The sequence below is a fragment of the Mastigoproctus giganteus genome, chromosome 2, assembly GCF_048544385.1.
Source record: "Mastigoproctus giganteus isolate SK-2022 chromosome 2, ASM4854438v1, whole genome shotgun sequence".
NCBI lineage: Eukaryota > Metazoa > Arthropoda > Arachnida > Uropygi > Thelyphonidae > Mastigoproctus > Mastigoproctus giganteus.
This window is the reverse complement of record NC_143576.1, coordinates 226,000,762-226,024,179: the sequence shown is the minus strand read 5'-3', so window position 1 is coordinate 226,024,179 and position 23,418 is coordinate 226,000,762. Positions and strand designations below refer to the sequence as shown.

Here is a 23,418-nt window from a genome sequence, read left to right as displayed (position 1 = left end):
AAACAAGCAAATGTATTTGTAGTCCATCAGCTTTAAATGGCATTAGAGGATATGACAAAAAAAAAAAACAACACTTTATGAAAATGTTTGTTTAAAATAAAGTGGAATAAAGAGATTGCAAATTGAACAGCAAATAAATATGATTTTAATCAGGTGTACACAGTTGGTCTCAATCATATTGCCTTTTGTGAAGAAATAAGAAATGTTCTTTTAAGTAAAGGTTTCTTTACTATTGTTAACGTTTCTTTACTGTTACTATTTCATCTTATTGTAGCCACATTCTTACACCAACCATATGAATATCCTTTTCACCACTGTCATGCAAAACATTTGGACATTCTTTTATCTTTGATTCCATCAAAATAAATAAGAACATTATCATAAATCTTTCTTCATGCATTTACTATTGTACTTCATTCTAACTTTCAGCCCATTTGTAAATAGCACATTTTATAGTATAACTTAACATTTGCCCTTATCTGTCTTTTCTTGTCAGAAACATTAAAAAATAATAATAATAAAATCACTTTTCAGTTGTTTCCCTCAATATAAATATATACAGTTGAATATGACTCTGATTCTTAGGTTGTATAGGCTGTAGCTTTGGGAAAAATCTTTTCTGCATAAATAAAATAGAAAGATATAAAAAAGGAAAGCAAGCTGAATTACAGATGGTTTAAATTAGCAAGGTTTTAGAGTACTAATTAACAGCTAAAGATTATTCGTTTCATGATAAGTGAACAAAATTTAGAATATCTACCCATGTGCTTCTGAAACTGCTCCAATAACATCCAAAATCTGTGGCCAACCTGCAGATATTGCTTCTCCACTGCTGTGCAAGATCTGAAGAGCACAATCAAGCTGCTTCTGCCTTATATCAGGATGAGGAATAGAAGACAATTCTTGAAGAGGTGACAGAAGCATTATTTGCAATTTCTGAAAATAATGCGAAAAGAGTTAAATTAAATCACAAATTTTTAACACACACACACACAAACAACATGTTCAAAATCATGGCATCCTTAGCAATTCTGCTTTTTGGTACATCAGCTACTCAAGATATAATGTGCCAATTCTTATGGTGCTCTAGTTCATACAGTTTGTGTAAATGTTCATATGGTTTATATGGATAAAAAAATGCAACCGTAAAAGAGTATATTAATATCAATGTATGTGTGTATGCACTATGGCAGAATAACTCGTAAAGGGAAAAAAAAAAAAAAAAAAACTGACATTCTCTGCCTGAGATCAATTAACTGTAGCTCCAACTGATGAGTTTAACTCCACTCCTCCCTCAACTAGTGGAAAATCTCACCTACAATGATTTAAAATAATATTAACTAAATTATTATAATTAAAATCAAATGTTACTCCTAAAATGAACAATGGTAATTTAAACTCTGAAAACCTGATTACTTAAAAGTAAAAGCTAATGAAGATGTGGAAAATTAAGACTTCAACCTGCATAGAGTAAAATCTGTCCTTAATTTCTTAAGGGGACCACAAATAATTCTCAAGCATTTTGTGGTACTTTCTGTACAATTTCTTCAATAAACATAAAGACAGCAGAACAGGTAAGGGTTAATCATTAATTTACATAGTAGTACAAACTCTTACTTAACAATTATAAAAGAGTGTCCTAACAGCATCACAACTCAGTTAAAAACAAATAAAACACCTAAATATCAGAAAACAAGACAGTAGGTACATACAAAAAACTACTTTGAGATAACACCAAACCACCAATCATGTTTAGCAATATTATAGCCCACAGAGAAGGAAATCCTAGCAGACCAGACCCAATTGTCAATGGGAGAAAAAAAAAAAAAAAAACACCCAAGACGCAATATAGCTGAACAGCTTATAAATGTAATCGACCTGTACTCCCTAACAATGGAAGATATATAAAAAACTTGAATCATTCACATAACAGTTTTAGTCAACATCCATCTTGGTAAGAATGACATTAATTTCATCTGATGTTCAATAATATTTTGCACTTAACAAAACAAAAATTATACTTTAACAAATTGGAAAATCAGTTAGAAACTACCACAACTTATCAACAGAAATTTTAAATCTGATAGATCTTTCAGTGGCAGAAGATTAATGCAGATCCTTAGACACCCTTTACATTCAAAAATTTGGACTTAGAATCTGTATATCCCACATCCATGCTGAAACATTCAAGGAGGGGTTTGAAGAAACAGCCCCAGACAATTCCCCCTCCAATCTATATTTTGAGGAAGATATGCATTGATACAATAACTGATGATGAATCAACTGATACATGTTACATGATTCTTCACATTACATGATGATATAATGTGAATATATATTATATTATTATGGTGATATAATAACTACAGTCGGTCCTCGTATAACACGTGTTTGCATTACACGAATTCGATCATACACGATTTATAAATAGGGGAACGTTATCTTATATAACACGAACCGAATTCGCTTATACACAATTCGCCTTTGTGTTTACAAGAAATGGCAGTCGAATGCGGAATCACCCCAACCGAACGCAACACGATAGGAATGAATAAGATTCTGAAAATGTATTTATGTGTTTTATATCAGTGAAGGGGAAACACATTTCACCATAATAACGTAAAAACCAACACAATTCCAGCTATCGATATAATCGCAAATGCAATTAGATGGAGTTTACTACCAGTTTATAACAGGTTCCACTAGCAGAAACGCAACTGGAAATTGTTTTTATTGTTTTATGGTAGTAACCCCCAGAAATGTGCTTTAGTAAAATGTGAGGTGTTAATAGTGTATCTCGGCCTTTACGGTGTTGTTTATTCAGTTGCTATACGCGCGCAGCTTTGTTTATGTGTATCAAGCATGCCTCCTCGTTTTGTAATTGTGCTTTATTCCCTAAAAATGAGTAAAATACTTAAAAGGTGTGAAAAGGAAGCGTCCTGGCTAAGACACTGCAGATTCAGAGAGAGAAAAAAAAGAAGCAATATCGATAAACAGAGGCGGACTGGGTCAAAAATTCTTATCCGGGAAAATTTGTAGTGGCCTCATACTACGGTTTATGGCCAAAATCACACCGGCCTCCGGCCCACCGTGGTTTCCTCCGTAAGGCTTATGGCCAGTCCGCTTCTGTCGATAGAGAAAAAATATGAAATTGTGAAACGCTTTGAGCGAAATAAAAGACCATGTGATATTGCACGTGCTACAGACCTAAATGAAGCAACGCGGAGAATTACAAAGAATGCGGAGAAAATAAAAACTTTCATAGTGGAAACAACTCAAAGTGTAATTAAAATCCATTAGATTAAGACACAAAGAATTGGAAGAGATGGAACGGCTGTCATCTCTTTGGATAGAAAATCAAACAAAAAGCAAGTTTGCTTACGATAGAAGCAAAAGCATTAGCAATATTTTATTACGACTTACGTATTATAATTTATACTTACGTATTATAAATACGTAAGTATTTTATTACGACTATTTTATTTAATATAATAAATTTTTTACGAATAAAATACGTATTTTATCCGTAAAAAATACTTTTTTAGTATTAAAAAAATACTAAAAATACTTTATTATAATATAATATTATTTTTATTACGTATTTTAATCGTTATAAAATACGTAAGTATTTTATAACGATTAAAATTACCCGATTATTTATTGTGTTTGGTAATGTTTTGGTTCCAAATGTGTGTTCAATCTTGGGTGGTCGGCACCTAACCCTACTTTTCCCATAGGGGCTGTTGTTTATATTGCACGATTTTGCATTGCACGAGGGTTTCTAGGAACGCAACTATCGTGCTATACGAGGACAGACTGTATTTCCAAAATTCCTTAAATACCACACATCCATGAATAAAAACGTTTTAAACTGAAATAGAACAAAACAATAGTCTGCCATTTCTAGATCTTTTTAATACCAGATAAAACTCCCTCTTTTTCAGATAGCTAGTATGAGTTGGAGTCATTTTTGAAAGCTGCTAAGTAGATTTATTAATTAAAAATTATTGGATTTTGTTGTTTTTTTTTGTTTCAAATTAGTAGTGCAGTTATTATTTGCCTTTAGCTGATAAAGCAGGTAAAATTTGTTTCTTACCTGGCTTTGAAAGTTACTCAAAAATGAGAGTCAAATTGAGAAAGAATTCTGCCACCATTGATTATTGTGTTTCCCTCTTCACACAGGTAATTATCCAGTTGACCTTTGAATTTATTAAAACTATCAGCCTCAACTACCTGTGAGGGAAACTTGTTCCAACAATTAATGACTCGCTGGCTAAAAGAAAACTTCCTATAATAGCCTTTCAAGGCCTTATTATTGCACTTAGTATCTTTTAGTTTAGTGTGATAGTTTTGATTTAATCTTAAACTAAAATGATGCTTCAGACTAGAGCAGCAAAGAAAAGGGCTCATGAGAATGCTTTGGCTTGTGGAGAACTCCCAAGAGCAGTTCTCCTACGAATCAGGGTATTATAATGATGTTACTTGCTGTATGCTTGCAAAGCCATTTGCAGTGGGACATAATACAGCCAAAGGTGTGGTGAGCAAAGAATATGATGAGATTAATTAAAAATTTAGCATTCTGAGAGGTGAATATGAGAGCTTGAAGAACAGGGATAATGTCCTTCAAGGAATTAAAACAAGAGATCCATCAAGTACTCATGTGCCCAGCTCAACACTTCGGCCTACACAGCAAAATCCCCTAAGGCAGAAATTGCTGGTCCTACAGGAAATAATTACTGTCAGTGACTCTATTGTCAGTGAAATGAAAAATACATCATGCAAAAAGATAAGTGAAATAGGATCAGTGTAAGTGACCAATGATGTACAATTATCTGTTACGGGCACAAATGGTGATATTGTTGTACTATTTTGATATTAGTACCCATTGCTATTAACAACATTAAGAACAGAGCATTTCCCTAAAAGGTTATAGGACAATGTTAAGAAAATGAAAAATAGTAAGTTATAGGATAAATGACTGTGATGAGTATAGTGAAAAAACAATGTTAAGAAAATGAAAAATAGTAAGTTATAGGATAAATGACTGTGATGAGTATAGTGAAAAAATATACAAATGGAACGGGTAAGTGAATCAGAATAATTTATAATGGGGGATTTTAACTTTCCAGATGCTGACTGGAACTTGTGAATTGATCACTCACACAGTAGCAGAACTTATGAAAACTAAATATTTTCATAAGTTCTGCCAATGACAACATGAATGAGAGTTTGTCATTGGTTGCAACAGCAATGCCTTATTGCGGCTATGGCTTGTAAATTGGTACCAGGATCTTCAGATAGAGCCTAAAAAAAAAGCTTCAAAATTGTTTGAAAAACCAATGATGGTCTGCCAGTATGAAACTCATTTTCATTATTTCTAGGAAAAAGATAAAGAGAAGTTTAAAGTTAGTGAAAGAAAAGCTCTGACCATTGTCTGATTTTTTTTACACTATCCAAGCCAATTAAATGAGAAAATGCTATGATGTAGGTACAAATAAAATATAAATTAAAAGCAAATAAATCCACAAAAATCTGGCAGTGCATTAAAACTTTTCATTGTTGAACTCACATAGGATCGTGTCTTTTTAATTTAGCATTAGCAAAGGCACATGATGCAACAAAGCAAGCTTATATAGCATTAGCCAAAAAAAAAAAAAAAAACCCTTCTCATTTCACCCATCCGCTAGCTCCCAATGTTTGTCTAGTTCTTCCTTGAATCTATTTAAGCTATCAACTTCTACAACAACAGATGGAAGTTTGTTCCAGCAATCAACCACCAGCTGGCTGAAGGCAAACTTCTGCACATCTATCCTAAAACTTTCTTTCCTCAATTTGAATTTATGCCCTCTCAGGCATAAATTCAAATTCTGAGCAAGAGGAAGAATCCCATCAGCAATGAGCATGCTCAAACCATTCAACGCTTTATACACCTCAATCAGATCACCTCGCAGGTAAATTACAGACACTGTAATTTGCAAAACTTAAGCCTTTATTCATAAGAGCAACCCTTTGTTCGCTCACTAACCTTGTTGCCCTTCTCTGCACTCACTCCAGCAGCTCTATATCCTTCTTAAAATGAGGCCTCCAGTCCTGTATACAGTACTCAAGGTGTGGCCTAACCATTGCTTTACACAAGGGGATAATCACCTCCTTATCCCTGCTAGAAAAATTCCTGTATATCATTGACAAAACACCATGAGCTACTCTTGCAGACCATCTGCACTACTCAGAAAACTTCATATCTGCCTGCACAATTACCCCCAGGTCCTTTTCATGCTCTACCTCTGTCAGTGTAGTACGACACAATTGATATGTTACTCTGGGGTTACTGCTTCCCATATGCAGTACCTTACATTTTTCAAAGTTAAACTTCAGTTGCCACCTCTCAGCCCATCTGCTCAACTTTTCTAGATCCTGTTGCAGCAGCGTACTGTCATTAGTGTCATTAACAACCCTGCCGACCTTCGTATCGTCTGCAAACTTGAACATTAAGCCTGGTATACCATCAATATCATTAATAAATACAGAAAACAACAATGGACCCACCACTGAACCCTGAGGGACTCCACTAATAACATTAGTCCATGAAGAGAAGTGTCCGTTGATTACCACTCTGTCTTCTCCCACTCAACCATCACTTTATCCATAGCAGCAATTTGCCTCCAATGCCACACTGCTCCAATTTGTGCAGCAGTCTTCCATGTGCAACAGTATCAAAAGCCCTTCTAAGATCCAAATATATGATCTCAAAATTATTCTTTGCATCCAGTTGATTTGTGACATCATAGCATCCAATCAAATTGGTCAGACAACACTTCCCCTTAACAAACCCATGCTGTGTCCGAGCTATAACTGAAGTCTTATCTAGACGATCCTACAGTGTTTCTTTAACCAGTGCCTCCTTTAATTTCCCTGAAACAGAAGTTAAACTATCAGGTCTGTAATTACTTGCTTTGTCCTCCTTTGTAAATTGGGGTCACAATTTCACATCTCCAGTCCATGGGTACCTGCCCTGAATCCAAGAAAGCTCTCATAATTAGGGCTAAGAGTTTACTTACTGCCTTTGATGCCTCCTTTAATATAACTGAATAGATTCCATCACTCCAGGTGCTTTTCTTATGTTTATCTTCAACAATTTCTCCTCCACTTTGCTCTCAGTTATTACAAAATCACTTAGCTCCTGTTAGAGTTTGATAAACTTCTGGCATTCCTTGAATAACTTCTCATGTGTGAATGTAATGCAAAAAAACTCACTCAGTTTATCAGCTACTAGATCAGGATCATCAATAGTCGAACATCTATGTTAAGTGGACCAATATGATTCATCCCTTTCCTTCTAGAATTTACATAAGTAAAGAACTCTTTGCCAAAGATTTCTTATAATCTGCCTTTGCCTGCCTAACCTCCTTTGTAACATGGTTACAGACCAGCTTATACAAAGGGTACTAGGAAAGTTTTGCAATACAGCTTTGTTTATTTAATTTTTTCAAAGTAATTTCCTCTACATTCAATACACCTCTCCATCCTCCGAAACCAATCTTTAAACCAGTTCTGCCAAGTTTCACTAGGGAGTAAAGCACACTCGTTGTCCCAAGCCCGTAGAAGGTCCTCATCACTGGAAAACCGCCTCCCTTTTAGCTTCATTTTCACATGCGGGAACAGTGCAAAGTCGCAGGGAGCAAGGCCTGGCCTGTAGGGAGGGTGCTCGAGAAGTTTCAGTCCTGTCGTGGTCAAATATTCGGTGCAGGCTTTGGCGCGGTGAGCTGCAGCATTATCGTGATGGAGGTACCAGGTGTCCATTCTTGACTTTGGCCGCAGGTTCTTCATAGATCCAATGACTTTAGGCAGGCATTGTTCAGTATACCACTTAGCTGTGACTGTCTTCTGCGTGTCCAAAACGACACGTTCCACAATTCCACTCGATTTGAAAAATACAGCTATCATTTTCTTCTTTACAGATTGGGATTTTCTGACAATTACGGGCGTGTCGTCATCATCAAAGACCCAAACTTTGTTTTGAGCCTTGGTCGGCAGATCGTAATAGTACAGCCAAGTCTCGTCACCTGTCACGATGTTGTTCACATACCGAGATTGTCCCTTATCAAACTTTTTTAACATCTCCTGGCACCAAGTCACACGTCGCGTCATCTGCTCTTCAGTCAGTTGATGCGGCACCCAGAGAGAACAAAGTTTCTTCACATGCAAATGATCTTGCAGAATCGAACGAATTGCTGGTGCATTTAGGCCCAAAGTATCCTCTGTTGGTAGGTCACTCGCCTGTTTTCGTCAAGCATTTTCCTCACAGCAGTAACGTTTTCCTCCGTAACTGACGTTCGTGGCCTTCCCGGCCTCTCAGAATCCTCCAGAGTGAAATTTCCCCTTTGGAATTCTCTATACCACCTTAATATCGTTGCACGATGTGGACAATCATCATCTAGTGCAAGAGTCATTTCTTCTAAGCACTGGTCTATGGTTAAACCACGCACGAAATTATACCGCAAAACTGTGCTTATCTCATTTCGTGACCACGATGCCATCGCAAGCACTTTACACTCTCACTACTAATGAATAACTGAGCCCATCGACTTGGCGCGGTGGCTACTATGCACGTATGAACATGTCTCAACATGCAGCAACAAGCAGCTTCCTGTGATTCATTGTTGCGTCATATTGCAAAACTTTCCTAGTACCCTTTGTATCTATCATAGGCTTCTGTGTCACCTGTTAATTTATGTATCCCATGCATTTTTCTTTTCTGCCATATGTCTCATTAGTTCATCTGACATCCATTTAAGCCTAAACCTCGAACAATATTTCTTAGTTGGTATGTAAAGCCTAGTAGCTTCCAAGATTAATTCTTTGAATGCTTCCCATTTTGAATTTACTGTTGGTAATATCATCAGTTGGTCCCACCGTATGGAATTTAAATACTGTCTCAGACCTCCGTAGTCACCTTTAAGAAAGCAAAAACACTTCCCTTTACCGTTGATGGTAGTTACTTCTAAGTAAATCCCACTGCAGCATACTGTGATCACTGCCACCTAGTGGTTCCTTTATCTGCATGAAGAATCGCTACTGATAATCAGATCAAGAGTATTACTCCCTCTGGTTGCCTCCCGAACATGTTGCTGTAGAATACAATCATCCAATAAATCCACAAAAGTGTTGCTAGTGTGTGAGTGACCAACACACAAATTCCAGTCAATATCCGGGAAATTAAAATCCTCCATTATAAGACTGATTTACTGGCCCACTCTATTTCCCTGTACAGTTTTTTATTATACTCATCAGAGTCATTAGGCCTATAACACACTCCTGCTCTCAATTTTGATTTCCCAGTGCTTATGTCACACTAAACTGACTCGATACTACACTGTCCAGTGATGTCGACTGGCTGCACTTCCTTGGATTTTATGTGTTTCTTAACTAATAGCATAACCCCTCCTCCCTTCCTGTCCTGTCTGTCCTTCCTGTATGCATTGTACTCCCCAAATTCCATTTCTACATTCCTTATATCTGTGTGACAACAACGTCTCTGATATCCCAACAATATTTGCCCTTGATGTTTTGACCACCTCAAATTCATCAAATTTATTTATCAAACTCCTAGCATTGGTGTACAAGCAAGTATACATGCACCTGTTCCTATTCTTAGCTACCCTCACACAGTCTGTGTATTTACTTGTTCCGCAATGACTCCCAGCAGTCTCTGGAATCCTCTGCACCTTGTTTTCCAGGCTGCTGTTCATTCCAATAGAAGCAGTGCAAGGATCACTTTCATCTCTGCCTGCGGCTACTGTTAATCTATTAATCCATGTATCCCCCTCAAGCTACCAGTTTTCCGATCCACCTAACACTGCCTCGATAGCATCAGAAAATATTCTTGTACCCTTTATATTTAAGTGTATCCAATCCCTGTAGAAGCAGTCGCTCCTGTCAACAAGCACAGACCAGGCTATTGGTATCTTAAATAAGTGTTTTTGTACTATATATAGCTACTAACTTCCTATGAGTGAATTTTTTGCCTTTCTTCATAGGTGGCTCTCACAATCCTTACACTGATTTTGCCAATGATTACTTTTCAGTGAGCAGGTATGAGCTCATACCAAATTCAAAGGTATGAGAAAGAGCAGCAAAGCTGCAATTTTTTCCTTCCCTCCACCCCAAAAAATTATACTTAAATGAATGTGATTTCACATGTAAAATGATAAACAAGATAGGAGGTACACACAAAAAACTATTTTGGGATAACCCCAAACCACCAACCTTGTTTAGCAATATTATAGCCTGCAAAGAAGGCTAATGTAGCAGACCCATTGTCAATGTTAAAAACATCACCCAAGATTCAACATTGCTCAACAGCTTATAAATGTAATCAACCTGCACTCCCTAGCAATGGAAGATATATACCTTGTTTAGCAATATTATTGTTATCATTCAATTATTTTATCTCAGATTGATATGTGACAAATACACAGAATTCTGTGTAGAAAATATTGTGTGTGATTAACAGAAGTTTAAAAACATCTCCCTTAAGCAATACAGGAAAATAGTGAAAAACAAAAATTTCTTCAACTGTTTCAGTACATGTTTATCTTTTATTTATAAATTTCGCAGCGAATTTTGAAATTTTGGCATCTTACCTTGTTTTCGTTAAGTGGAGGATCATATTTATGGCTCAAGGCAGCTTTTATCAAATATGTCACTGCTTCAGCTCCCCATTCTCTCATCCTAATATGTGGATGCTGACATACCTGAAACGACAAGAACATCAACCAAAAGTATACAGCAAGTGTAATTAAAAAAAAAAAAAAAAAACCCTCTTTGAAACTAGAGAATTTGAGTATGTAGGTTTAAACTAGAAATTGAGTCATAACATAAAACACACAAACCATTTTATTATTCATTGATTTAAAATAACTGCCAAGATGTATTTGAACATAAGCATGTAAGCCAGCCATGCATGAAATACAGGGTATCTGGTAAAAAAGATAAAAAATATATAATGCTTTACTGCTTAAGAATAAAAACCCATAGAAGGACATGTTTTTCTGTTAATGGTTGGTAATGTTACCAGCTGAGTAAATGCTATATCAATGCTTCTTAGTTGGAACACAACTGTATATTGAGCACAGGCACAAATCAGTTCATAAAATAGTGCAGTGGAGTGCAAAAGAATGGTGAATGCCACCCCTAGTATGAATAATTTGTCCTCTAATGAAATACAGCAGAAATTCCTATGCAAGTTCAATTGTGGTCCAGCTCACGAATATTTCATCTTAAAATGACATGAGGAATTGTTGAATATGCAGGAAGTATAATAGGGTGTCTATAAATTATTCACCTAATTATGAAGCTTGATTAAAATTTTATTGTAATAGATAGTAGTAGTAGTAGTAGTGGCATGTGATGCAAGAAAGCAAATGTATGAGCTGATGCTTATGCAGCATGAGCAAAAAAAAAAAAAAAAAAAAAAATCACACCATTCCCTCCAAATGCCTGTCCGGTTCCTCCTTAAATTTATTTAACCTATCAACTTCCACAACAACAGATGGAAGTTTGTTCCAGCAATTAACCACCCACTGGCTAAAGGCAAATTTCCGCACATCTATTCTACATCTCTCTTTTCTTAATTTGAATTTATGCCCCCTTAGGTTCGTAATCTAAACAAGTGGAAGGATCCAAAAGAATTCAGCGTGCTCAACCCATTCAAGGCCTTATACACCTCAATCAGATCACCATGCAGGTGCTTAGTCTCCAGCCATTGCAATTTGTAGAACTTAAGCCTCTCTTGGTAAGAGGATCCCTTCATTCCCCTCACCAATCTTGTTTCCCTTCTCTGTACACGCTCAAGCAAATCTACATCCTTCCTAAAATGAGGCCTCCAGACCTGTACGCAGTACTCAAGGCGTGGCCTGACCATTGCCTTATACAAAATATCTTAAAATGGTTTACTACAGTTATCAGAGCAACTCAATGTTTTTTTTTTTTCATATGGTTGGCAGCCTTGATCCCAGCAAGCACTGTAACAGGATAGCATTAAAATTGCAATAATGCAGAAGAAAGCAGTGTGTGCGTCATGGCTGTGGGATACCAAATTTCCATTGAATGTAAAGAGACATTTGCAATTGGAATTCCAGAAAGATTCACCTACAGAACAATCAATGAGGAGATGATTAAAACAGTTTCAAGAAACTGGCAGTGTGCTGCACCAAAAAGGAGCAAGCAGACAGTGTATCTGCAGATAAAATTTCGAAAATTCAGGAAGTGGTTACCTCAAGTCCTACAAAATCTATTTTGCTGGGCAAGCCTGCAGCTGCAAATACTGCAAGCAACATTGTATGCATACAAAGTGCAAAGTGCAAATCGTCTCACGAAAAATCACGATGAGAGGAATTTATTGTTCACATTCCCAACCATATAATAAAAATAAGCACTTTCTGGAAAATTTCGTTTTCAGTGATGAAGCAACATTCCACCTGTCCGGTAAAGTTATCAGACACAATTTCTGCATATGAGGATCTGAAAATCCATTCAGTTCACAAACACGAGTGTGATAGTACCAAGGTAAATGTGCAGCACACAATACCCTTCAGCCAGGTGAATGGGCCAGTTTTCATCAATGAAAACACTGTGAACTCTGCAAATAATCTAGATATGCTCAAAGTGTATGCTGCATCTCAGCTGGAAGATATGCAGCCATGTGTTCTATCAACAATATGGAACACCACCACACTGGAGCTTGCATGTGTGTGCAATTTCTTCAATAAAAAATTTTCTAACCATTGAATCTGCTGGGATCCTATTCCATGGCCTCCTCTTTCAGAGGATATCACATATGTGAATTTCTTTATATGAGGCTAAGTACAAGACAAGATGTATGCAAAAAAATGTTTTCAATGTAACAGAGTTAAAAGACCAGATTGAATGGTCAATGGCTTCCACTTCTCAAGATATGCTTCAAAACTCTTGGGTTGAAATCGGCAACTGTCTTGACATTCTACATGCTACCAAAGGTTTACAGTTGCATGATGAGAAATTGTGAAAAAAATTCTCTGAGTTGCTTTATTAAGGGCAGCAAACCATTTTACAATGCCTATTACAATAAAATTTTAATTGAGCTTCATAATGAGGTGAATAATTTATATACATCCTGTATGTTGTGGAAGGCAGATAGTGGAAAGCACTTGTTTGCAGTCCCAGGTTATCTATTCATCATACTAGTCAAGAAGTGAGAGAGTCTAGGTCTGGTGCACACAACAATCTATAGGAGACATGAACTGTGTGTATTTACAAATTGCAAGCTTTACAGAAGCAGTACAAGGAAATAAAACCTTTGAAAAGGTCTTATGATGCCACAGCTTAATGGAGACTGCTCCTACCTAGAAAAAGTTTTTTTCTAAGTAGACGCAGTCTCCATAAAGCTGTGGCATCATCTATATCAGAAATTGTTTTTTTCTGATGAGACACTATTCCAAACTGGTGCAGCAAACATTTCACACAATTGCAAGGAGCAGCATGACAAACTGAAAGTGAGTGTCTGCTGCCTTGGCTAACAGTGCACCATGAGAAAAGCAGGAAACACGATAATAGGTGATTGTGCAGTGGATAATTCATTATAGGCAGTAGCAGAGTTCACACATGCATCAATGCAGTTGGTGTCTGGGGGTCTTCACTCAAAGAGATACTGTGAGTCAAAATCAACAACAAAAAGAGAATGTATCTGGATGAAAAGAGATACTTCATGACTGATATCACAGATGTTTGGTCTGCAATGCATGCAAAATTCAGAAGGTAACAATGCAGATAATCATCAAAACTTTCAACACTGGAGGCCAGGAACCTATTTTCATCAGCACACCTGGCAGTGACTTCAGGAAAATGGATCAATGCATATTTACAGAAATCCACAAGCATCTGATGTGTGAGTGGAATAGATAAATCCATATGCAATGGTTTCAGGAATAGTGAAGGGCCAGTGAAAAACTGGAAGCAAAATGAGATTGTTAGCCAAATCACTGTTCAAGTCATTTAAAACTGACAAATGCAAGAAAGTGTGGAAGAAGCCACAAGCAATAATGGATTCCAAAATGCATCCTGCCACTCTGCAGGCCACTGGCAATAGTGTTAAAAGTTTGGGGACTGTTTCTCTCATAATACAGCATGGGTCTGCTCATTATTCTCGGGGGCATTATCACCAGATTGTACATCACAACATTTCTGCAGACTGGTCGATCACATAATGCCATCATACCTGATCACAATGGCTCAATTTCTTCCAAAATGACAATGTCACAGCCCACAAATTTTGTAGGAATAGTAAGTAGAGCACTCCACCAATGTGTAGCATTTGCCATAGATAGCCTACACAGCTACTGGATATGAGCACTAATGGAATCTGGAACAACATCCTTAGCAACCAATAAATCAAATGGAAAAATAGAGGTCTCAGCAACCAATAAATCAGATGAATCTAAAGGTCATACTTGAACAGAAATGGCATTTCATTCCTGTTCAAGAATGACATTATTTTTGCTTATTTCTGTTTACTGGAGACAACTGTGCACCATGGCATGCAGATTTACTGTAGTTATTGCTGCTAGAGGTGTACCAACATTATTTAGATATATTACCTAATATTTTTGATATTTTGGAGGGCAGTTTATAAAGTAAAAGATGTCAATCCCTATTTAACCTGCTTGGGAGAAGATTTTCATCCAGCTTCACTCCAAATGCTATAAAAATATTTTCCAAAAATGAATCTGCTAATCCTGCTATTACCCTGGGTATCTTTCAGCAGCATCCTGAGGAACTGGTCAACAGCAGCAAAATCTGTTTAATATCAATGATTTTAAGTAATGGCCAAAGCCATTTTTCTTATCAAGCATTCAGAAAACTAAGTTTGTTACTTGGTGTATTGATCTCATATTGTGGAGACACCTTTGGCAATTGCCATGGTATTGTACTACTCTAAATAAAAAGAACGATGTCCTGCTCGAATGAGTCTTACGAAGAAAGGCTTAAGTTTTGCAAATTACAGAGTCTGGAGACTAGGCATGGGCGAGGTGATCTGATAGAGGTGTATAAGGCTTTGAATGGCTTGAGCATGCTCAATGCCGATGGGATTCTTCCTCTTGCTCAGAATAATCACCTGAGAGGGCATAAATTCAAATTGAGGAAGGACGGATGTCGGATAGATGTGCGGAAATTTGCCTTTAGCCAGCGGGCAGTTGGTTTGTGGAACAGACTTCCATCACTTGTTGAAGTTGATAGCCTAAACAAATTTAAGGCTCAGCTGGACAGGTATTTCGAACGAACGGAGGGGTGAAATGGGAGTAGTGGTTGTGTTTTTTTTTTTTTTTTTTGGCTGATGCTGAATAAGCTTGCTTTCTTGCATCACATGCCTCTACTAATGCTAATGCTCCAGTGGAGAAGTATAGTGCTGTTTTATTTAAAATATTTGCCACTGCCCAGACTTAGTTTCAACTCCAGAATCTCAACCTTAGCAACTAATATGTGGAGGTCCTAAAGTCTCGAAACTTTATTAGACAGTTGAACAGACAACTCGAGTAGTCAAAACCCACTAATTTTAGTAAAATCAGACAAATGCTAATAATTTATTGTAATTTTTCCTTGTAGAGGATCTGTGATCTCATTATGGATTTAAAATAAACTTTGTGGATTTTTTGAAATTTTAAAGGAATATTAAATTTTAAGAATATTATATATTTTATTTTAAGGCAGAAGAATACTCTTACCTGGGGTTTTCTTCAGGGATGGCTGCATCCGGGAGAGGTGTAATTCAGGTGTTGAAATTGCAATTATATGAAAATTGTAATTATATTAACCATCTTCAAAAGCTTTGAAGATGGTATTAACGAAAAGCCCCCATCAGGCTTCAGGACATCATCTCCCTTTATGCCTATAATTACTCCTCATGCAAGGATTTAGGACAAAAGCTGACTTTTTCCTTCATCCTCCTTTCATATAATTGCAATTTCAACACCTTCTGAATTACACTTCTCCCGGATGCAGCCGTCCCTGAAGAAAACCCCAGGTAAGAGTATTCTTCTGCCTTAAAATAAAATATAATATTCTTAAAATTTAACATTCCTTTAAAATTTCCAAAAATAGCCTATACTACCCTTTTTAAAAAATCCACAAAGTTTATTTTAAATCCATAATGAGATCGCAGATCCTCTACAAGGAAAAATTACAATAAATTATAAGCATTTGTCCGATTTTACAAAAATTTTACAAATCTACTAAGGAATACTACTTCACATTGCCTACCTGCTCACCGATAAGGCTTCAACCAGTCGAAACTTGAATCTGGATAGCAGCAAGTACTTTAAATAAAACAGTCAAATACTTCTCCCCTGGAGCAGTGCATTTTATTTAGAGTAGTACAATACCAAGGCAGCTCATGACAAATTGCCTCCACAATATGAGGTCAGAGCATTAAGAAGCAAACTTAGTTTGCTGCTTAGTGCTTCGCTGCTACGTAAGAAAAGTGGTAAAAGCCATTTATCTTATAACGCATCAGAGCTATGTAATAAAAATGCTTTTGGCCACTGCTTACAATGTTTTTGGCACTCACATAGCACCAGCTTTTGACAATCACTTCATTTATCAGTAATCGTGAATACAGGTAATAGCAAAATATCTTGCAGATTCACATTCTTAGCAGTGGTCAGAAAAAACCCTCATTTTAGTATAATGGCAAGCGCAATCATTCTTAAATTTGCTCAATATCTTTCAGAAAAAGTGTATCTACTTGTTCTGTTATTTAAATCACACTCCAGAGGGGAGGAAAGAAGTAAGAAAATTTAGATATCTGGACAAGCAAACTTTTTTTGTCTTATCTGATATTATAAATCAGTTCTTGTTTATAAGTAATGTTTACATCTGTACAATTTTTTTGATGTTACTTACATAAAGGCACATTCAAATTACAAAATGTACCTATGTGCAAGAAATTTTATTTTTCACCTCTGAGTATCAATCAGTAAATCATTTTATTTGAATATTCATAGATGATCTGATAGATGATCTTCACAGGTGATCTGATAGAGGTGTATAAAGCCTTGAATGGTTTAAGCATGCTCAATGCTGATGGGATTCTTCCTCTAGCTCAGAAAAATCACCTGAGAGGGCATAAATTCAAATTGAGGAAAGACAGATGTAGGATAGACGTGCGGAAATTTGCCTTTAGCCAGCGGGTGGTTGGTTGGTGGAACAGACTTCCATCCCTTGTGGTGGAGGTTGATAGCCTAAATAAATTTAAGGCTCAGCTGGACAGGTATTTCGAACGAACAGAGGGGTGAAGTGGAAGTGGTTTTTTTTTTTTTTTTTTTTTTGGCTGATGCTGCATAAGCTTGCTTTCTTGCATCAAATGCCTCTACTAATGCTAATTTCCTGAAAATTACAACCTACAGAAACTCGAGCCTAATGTTAACAAGTACCTTCTTCTGTCTTCTCAACAGTCAACTCATGCATGGTACTAAGTATTATATTTTCTAATGTTTTGTGATGGGGATTTTCATTAACCTTTTACCTTTGCAATTTAATTAACGTTAGATTTTTTTCCTTATCCATTTGATTCTTTCTCCAGTACATTTTATATGAAAAATTATAGCTTTTTTTTTTATTACAGAAAGAATCTGCCAGATATAAAAAAAAAATTTTAAACTGACTTCACATTTAAACTTATTAATAGAATTGGTTTACTATAAAGATTAAAAATTAATCTGACAGACAAAAACTATTATACAAAAGAGTGACTGCAAATGTGTGAAAATGCATATCAGCAAAACAGGAAGAAAATTAGCAACAATGTACTTTGAGGAACTCTGTAACAAGAGCTTTCTATGTTCTTTGCATGACAAATCACATTTTTTAGACTTTACGAGGTGGTGACAGGCCTAATGGTTATCAGAAATTGAATTGTTCATTAATCTCTGAATGAGAATAGTATAAAATCATGCTAAAAACTGGATGAGGTACCAAGGCACTGACAGGATTTATCCCATTACAGTAAGTCCCCAACATACATTCCAGGGCTTCTTACGTAAGTTGAGTTTTACGTAACTCAGGAATGACTAATAAAATATCACTACTATATCCATGATATGCCAAAATTCTCAGAAGAATGAAGGTTCTCAAAATTCTCATAATATCCTCAGAAGAATGAAGAACTTTGTCCTTTATTATTGTGTTGACACTGACAAATCTAAATTCCGCACGATACTTGTTAATGTTTGACCATTTTCATACATCCTTATTATTTTAATTTTCTGATCCAAATCGATTGCTTTCCTTTTCTTGGTAGATTTACTAGTATTGCTGTCACTTATTCTCTTATGTCTTCATTTCAATTTTTTAAGCTTCTTACTCCGTATCTCACTTCTGAAATTTGTGCATGCCGTGTTCGTCGTTATTTATTGCTTATTTATTATCTTTTTTTTTTACTGTTTTAAATTTTATAATCCTAAAAAAAAAATAAAAATAAAATTTTAAAAAAAATTTAGTGAAAAAAAATTTATGTAACTCCGAAGTTACGTAACTCGGGCTTACATAAGTCGTGGACTTAATGTATATTTAAAAAAAGCAGCAAAAGAAACTATCAATTCCTTAGTGACAATGATGGGAATGTGATTGGGCTCATGAAGTCCTTATAGATTGGAGATATTCAAATCTCTTTCCAATTCCTATAAGTATTTTTATGGATGAAATGAACAATTACAAACAGGGCCACGTTAATGCTATGGCCAAACCGGCCATGGCCAGGGGCCTTAGCCAAAGAGGGGTCTCATTTTCAGCGTAAATATTTTCTAAAAATTTCTAATAATAATAATAAACCAAGAAAACATGTAATATAAAAGCGTATTTAAACTTAACTTGTTAAGTGTTTAAATTTTATTCTTATACCTTTTTATTGTACAATAAATAAGTTAAAAGTTTCTATTAAAATTGTTTTTATTGTTATTTTATTTTTCAAGTCAAAAATACATAAAACTTTTTTGACCTTTTATTTTATATTTTTATCAAGGAATTATAATTCACAATATAAATATAAAAACCTATGTAGTATTTGTATTTCTATGTATGTGCAATGTATATATACAGGCAACCCTCATATAACACGGTTATTAGGTCCCTGTAAAATGTCGTGTTGTGCGAAACCAGGTTATACGGGACTAAGAAAAAGTACAAAAGGAGGGTTACATTCCAAAAGCTAACAAAAATACACTATTTCGCTAACAAAACTAACAAAAATACACCATTCTAGATTTCATGTATCTTCTGCTCTCTTTAAAAAATCAGTAATCTGGGTTTGTTTGCTTTTGCTTGATAAATCTTTGTGAATTTCATTGTATGGAACTAAGCATTTTTGAAGCTCCCTTTTGAACTTTGGGCTCCTTTCATTCAAGAATCTGCATTCAAAAAATAAGATTCCAATTGCTCGGCTAACTTTATGCCTTGCCCAATGCTTTTTAGTGTAAAATTTGGAAGTTTGAATTTTCATCTGCGATATCATCATCTGAATTGATTTGATTTTACCTCTGATGCCATTTGCACCAAATCCGCTACACCAGCTTCTTTTTCTACCAGTAATTCTTGAATGTCTTCAGTAATCATATCTTTTTTTAATTTTTTTAGGAGCTCAGTGACTAAGGCCATGTTACTCTGAATATTGTCTATAAATTGCCTGTGTCCTGTGGTCGATTTTCTGTTTTGCCGGATGAAAAACTAGAGTTTCCGGGATAAAAAACCATTATACCCTCGCCCAACTAATTCAGTCACGTTGTGAAAAAGACCCATAAAAATTCCTCCCTTCATCGACAGGATTCGATCGGGTCTTTTCCAGCTGGTGTGGGGAGCAGGGTGATTCTATCAACTGTGCTACCCACAAGGGATTCAGTAGTCATATCATCAAAACCTTCCCCTCCTACCGACAGCAAGTTCTACTATCACACTGATTCCGTTTTCTGCCCATTCGAACATATTTCCTGAATGAACTGACTCTGGTCATACATTTTTCCACATGCATTTAACGTTGATGGTTTTACTTCTTTCAGTGATAAAGCTATGATTCTGATAAGGTCCACAATTCAGAAATGCTTCCATGTCTCCATTACTTCAATATATTTGGAATCAATTTTTTTCCAAAATCCAGTGTAACGATTTTCTGATGGAATGTGTTTTAAAGGTGGATATAATGCCTGGATCTGACGGCTGAATGAAAGAAGTTGTATTAACCCAGTACAACTGTGACAGTAGGAACATAACTTCAACGTTTGGATGACTTAAACCTTTTGGATGGCCTAGTGTGCTATCCAATAGTAATAAAACCTTGAAATCTAGATTTTTCCACAAGTTCAACAAGTACAAGTTCAATAGCACAGAACGTAACACAGGAATTTCCCAACAAAATAAAATACAGGGATTTCTCAATAATTTTTTTTTTTGACTAGTGAGTCAGCAGCGGGGATTCAAAAAGAGTGGAAACGTTGAAAAATTACATCCGACATATTCAAAAAGAGTGGAAACGTTGAAAAATTACATCCGACATATTCAAAAAGAGTGGAAACGTTCAAAAATTACATTCGACATATTCAAAAAGAGTGGAAACGTTGAAAAATTACATCCGACATAATAGCAGTTTTCCCCGCACAAAAATACCATTATGCGAGGTTTATCTAAATTCTCTGTGTTAGAGCAAAACCATGTTATATAAGTACCGTGTTGTGCAAGGATTGCCGCAATTTATCAATCATGTTAGAGTGAAACCGTGTTGTAGAAGTTATTGTGTTATATGGGGGGTGCCTGTATATATTAAAGGGGCCTCAAATTTAATTATGACCAGGGGCCTATTTCATCCTTAATTCAGCTCTGATTACAAATCTTCAAGTCTGCCTGCCTTTTCAAAAGGAAAATCACAAAGTTCACAGGTATTGAAATGTCATCTGGAAAGTAATGTGATTATGCTGAAACTGCAATGTGATTTTGTTAAAGGGAAATTGTGACTTACTAATCTGATTAAGTATTATGAAGTTGCCAAAAAAGAACTGGAAGTTTAGAGTAATTCTGACATAATTTAAAATTTCTAACCCCATTATCATCATCATCATCATCATCAGCCATTTTCAATCCACTGCAGGATGAAGGCCTCTCCAGCAACTTTCCAGTTCCTTCTGTTTTGAGCACTGGCCATCCATTTACTACTCAAAAACTCATGAATTTCATCTATCCATCTCCGCCTTTGTCTTCCAGGTTTTCTTCTAGCTCCTCTTGGGTACCATTCTGTTATTTTCTTAGTCCATCTGTCATCATGTCTTCGAGCTATGTGTCCTGCCCAAGACCATTTTAGTTCTTTAGTTTTGATAAGAATGTCCTTTACTTGAGTTTGCTGCCTAATCCATGTGTTTCTCTTCTTATCTAACAGTCTGATTCCCAATATAATTCGTTCCATTCTTCGCTGCGTAGTTCTTAGCTTCTCTTCCATTCTTTTGGTGAGTGCCCAAGTTTCACTTCCATAAGTCATGGTGGGGAGTATACATTGATTCATTATTTTACGTTTCAGACAAACTGGGATATTGCTCTTCAGTATGTGACTATATTTCCTGAATGCTATCCATCCAAAATTTATTCTTCTCTTGACTTCCAGCCATTTATCATTATTACAGCTAATAACTTGTCCCAGATAAGTATATGACTCCACCTTTTCAATTACTGCTTCTTCAATCATTATTTCCCTTTCCGTGGCATACTTGTTCATCATTACTTTTGTTTTAGCCATATTCATCTTTAGTCCAAAATCTTTACTAACTGTGCATAACTGATTAAGATTTTCCTCTAATTCTTTGGGATCGTGGCTTATGACCACAATGTCATCTGCAAATCGTAAATGGTTTAGGTACTCTCCGTTCACATTGACTCCTTTCTGCAACCAGTCTAATCTTCTGAAAGCTTCCTCAAGGGCAGCAGTAAACAGCTTCGGAGATATTGTGTCTCGTTGTCGAACTCCTTTCTCGATTTTAAATTTGCTACTGTCTTTGCCTGGTCTAATAAAGGATGTAGCACTCTCATATATTTTCTTCAAAATCATAATATATGGAGTATCTATGCCTTGTCTTTCCAGTGCCCGAAACATTGCCTTATGCTGTATGGAGTCAAATGCCTTTTCATAATCCACAAATGCCAGGCATAATGGTGTTTTATATTCATTTGCTTTCTCCATTAGCTGTGATATTACATGAAGGTGATCCATAGTTGAGAATCCTGTCCTAAAGCCAGCTTGCTCTTTCGGTTGATTCTCATCAAGCATTCTTTCTAATCTGTTAGTAATGACCCTTGTGAACAACTTGTAGATATGGGATAACAAGCTAATTGGTCTATAATTTCCAATTTCTGATTTATCTCCTTTCTTATGCAGCAAAACTATGATTGCATTATTCCACTGCTTAGGCATCACACCTTTTCTAATGCACTTTGTGAAGAGCCTTGCCAGTTTTTGTGTTATGTCTCTTCCTCCCAATTTTAACAACTCTACAGTAACTTCATCTTCCCCCGGGGCTTTCCGATTCTTCATTTTCTTCAATGCATGTTCTACCTCATCAGGAAGAATATCGGGTATGTCGTATGTGTTGTTACTTTGCAATCCATGTTCCCCACTGCTGGTATCATTCCCTCGCTCCTTGTATAATTCTCTATAGTAGTCTTCTGCTATTTGAATTATGCCTTCTCTGCTGTTTATAAGTACACCATCGCTATTCATCAGTTTCAGTATCATTTGTCTTTCTGTATTACTGCTCATGGCTGCTGATTTAAATCCTTTGTTTTCCCTTAATGCTTGTTCTACTTTTCTTGTGTTAAATCTTCTTATGTCCTCTCTGAGTCTCTTTCTAATGGCTTTGCATAACTCAGTATACTCAATTTTTTCCCTGTCAGTGTTTTTCTTGCTCTTCATTTGTCGTCTTTTGTTGTTTCTTGACTAATTTTTTCTTCTTTGGATTTCTGTTTCCCTATAGGTTTCTTGGGCTTTATCACTTTCAGAAAGTTGTAATATTCCTCGTCGATATCTTGGTCCTGAGCAGTCTGCAGAAGCTCAAACTTGTTCTTAAGTTCCAGTACATACTGCTTTTTCTCCTCCTCTGTTATTTTAAAGAACTTTGTATTATTTACTCGAGCCAGTTTTTTCCTTTCCTACATCTATATCAAGTGTACATCTTACCATTCTGTGATCACTTCCAACATTTACCTTATTCAGGACGGTAACATCATTCACAATATATCTTCTGTTAGTGAGGATGAAGTCGATTTCATTAGTTGTTAATCCATTTGGACTCTTCCATGTCCACTTTCTGTTCACCCTTTTCTTGAAAAAAGTGTTCATAACCCCATTAGTAGCTCTAT

General features: G+C 36.1%; 1 protein-coding gene across 3 annotated transcripts in view; it reads right to left on the bottom strand.

The window, feature by feature from the left end:
* mon2 (Mon2 homolog, regulator of endosome-to-Golgi trafficking) overlaps positions 1-23,418 on the bottom strand; it is a 273,966-nt gene that overhangs the window by 98,027 nt on the left and 152,521 nt on the right. For all 3 annotated transcript variants that reach the window (XR_016548096.1, XM_090389771.1, XM_090389772.1), the window contains 2 exons: positions 10,644-10,754; positions 761-936 (listed from right to left, as the gene is read on the bottom strand). Coding sequence is in view for 2 of the 3 variants with exons in the window: in XM_090389771.1 (XP_090245897.1) it covers positions 761-936; positions 10,644-10,754 (287 nt within the window). In the remaining variant the exon portion in view is untranslated. The remainder of the gene's footprint in view (positions 1-760; positions 937-10,643; positions 10,755-23,418) is intronic.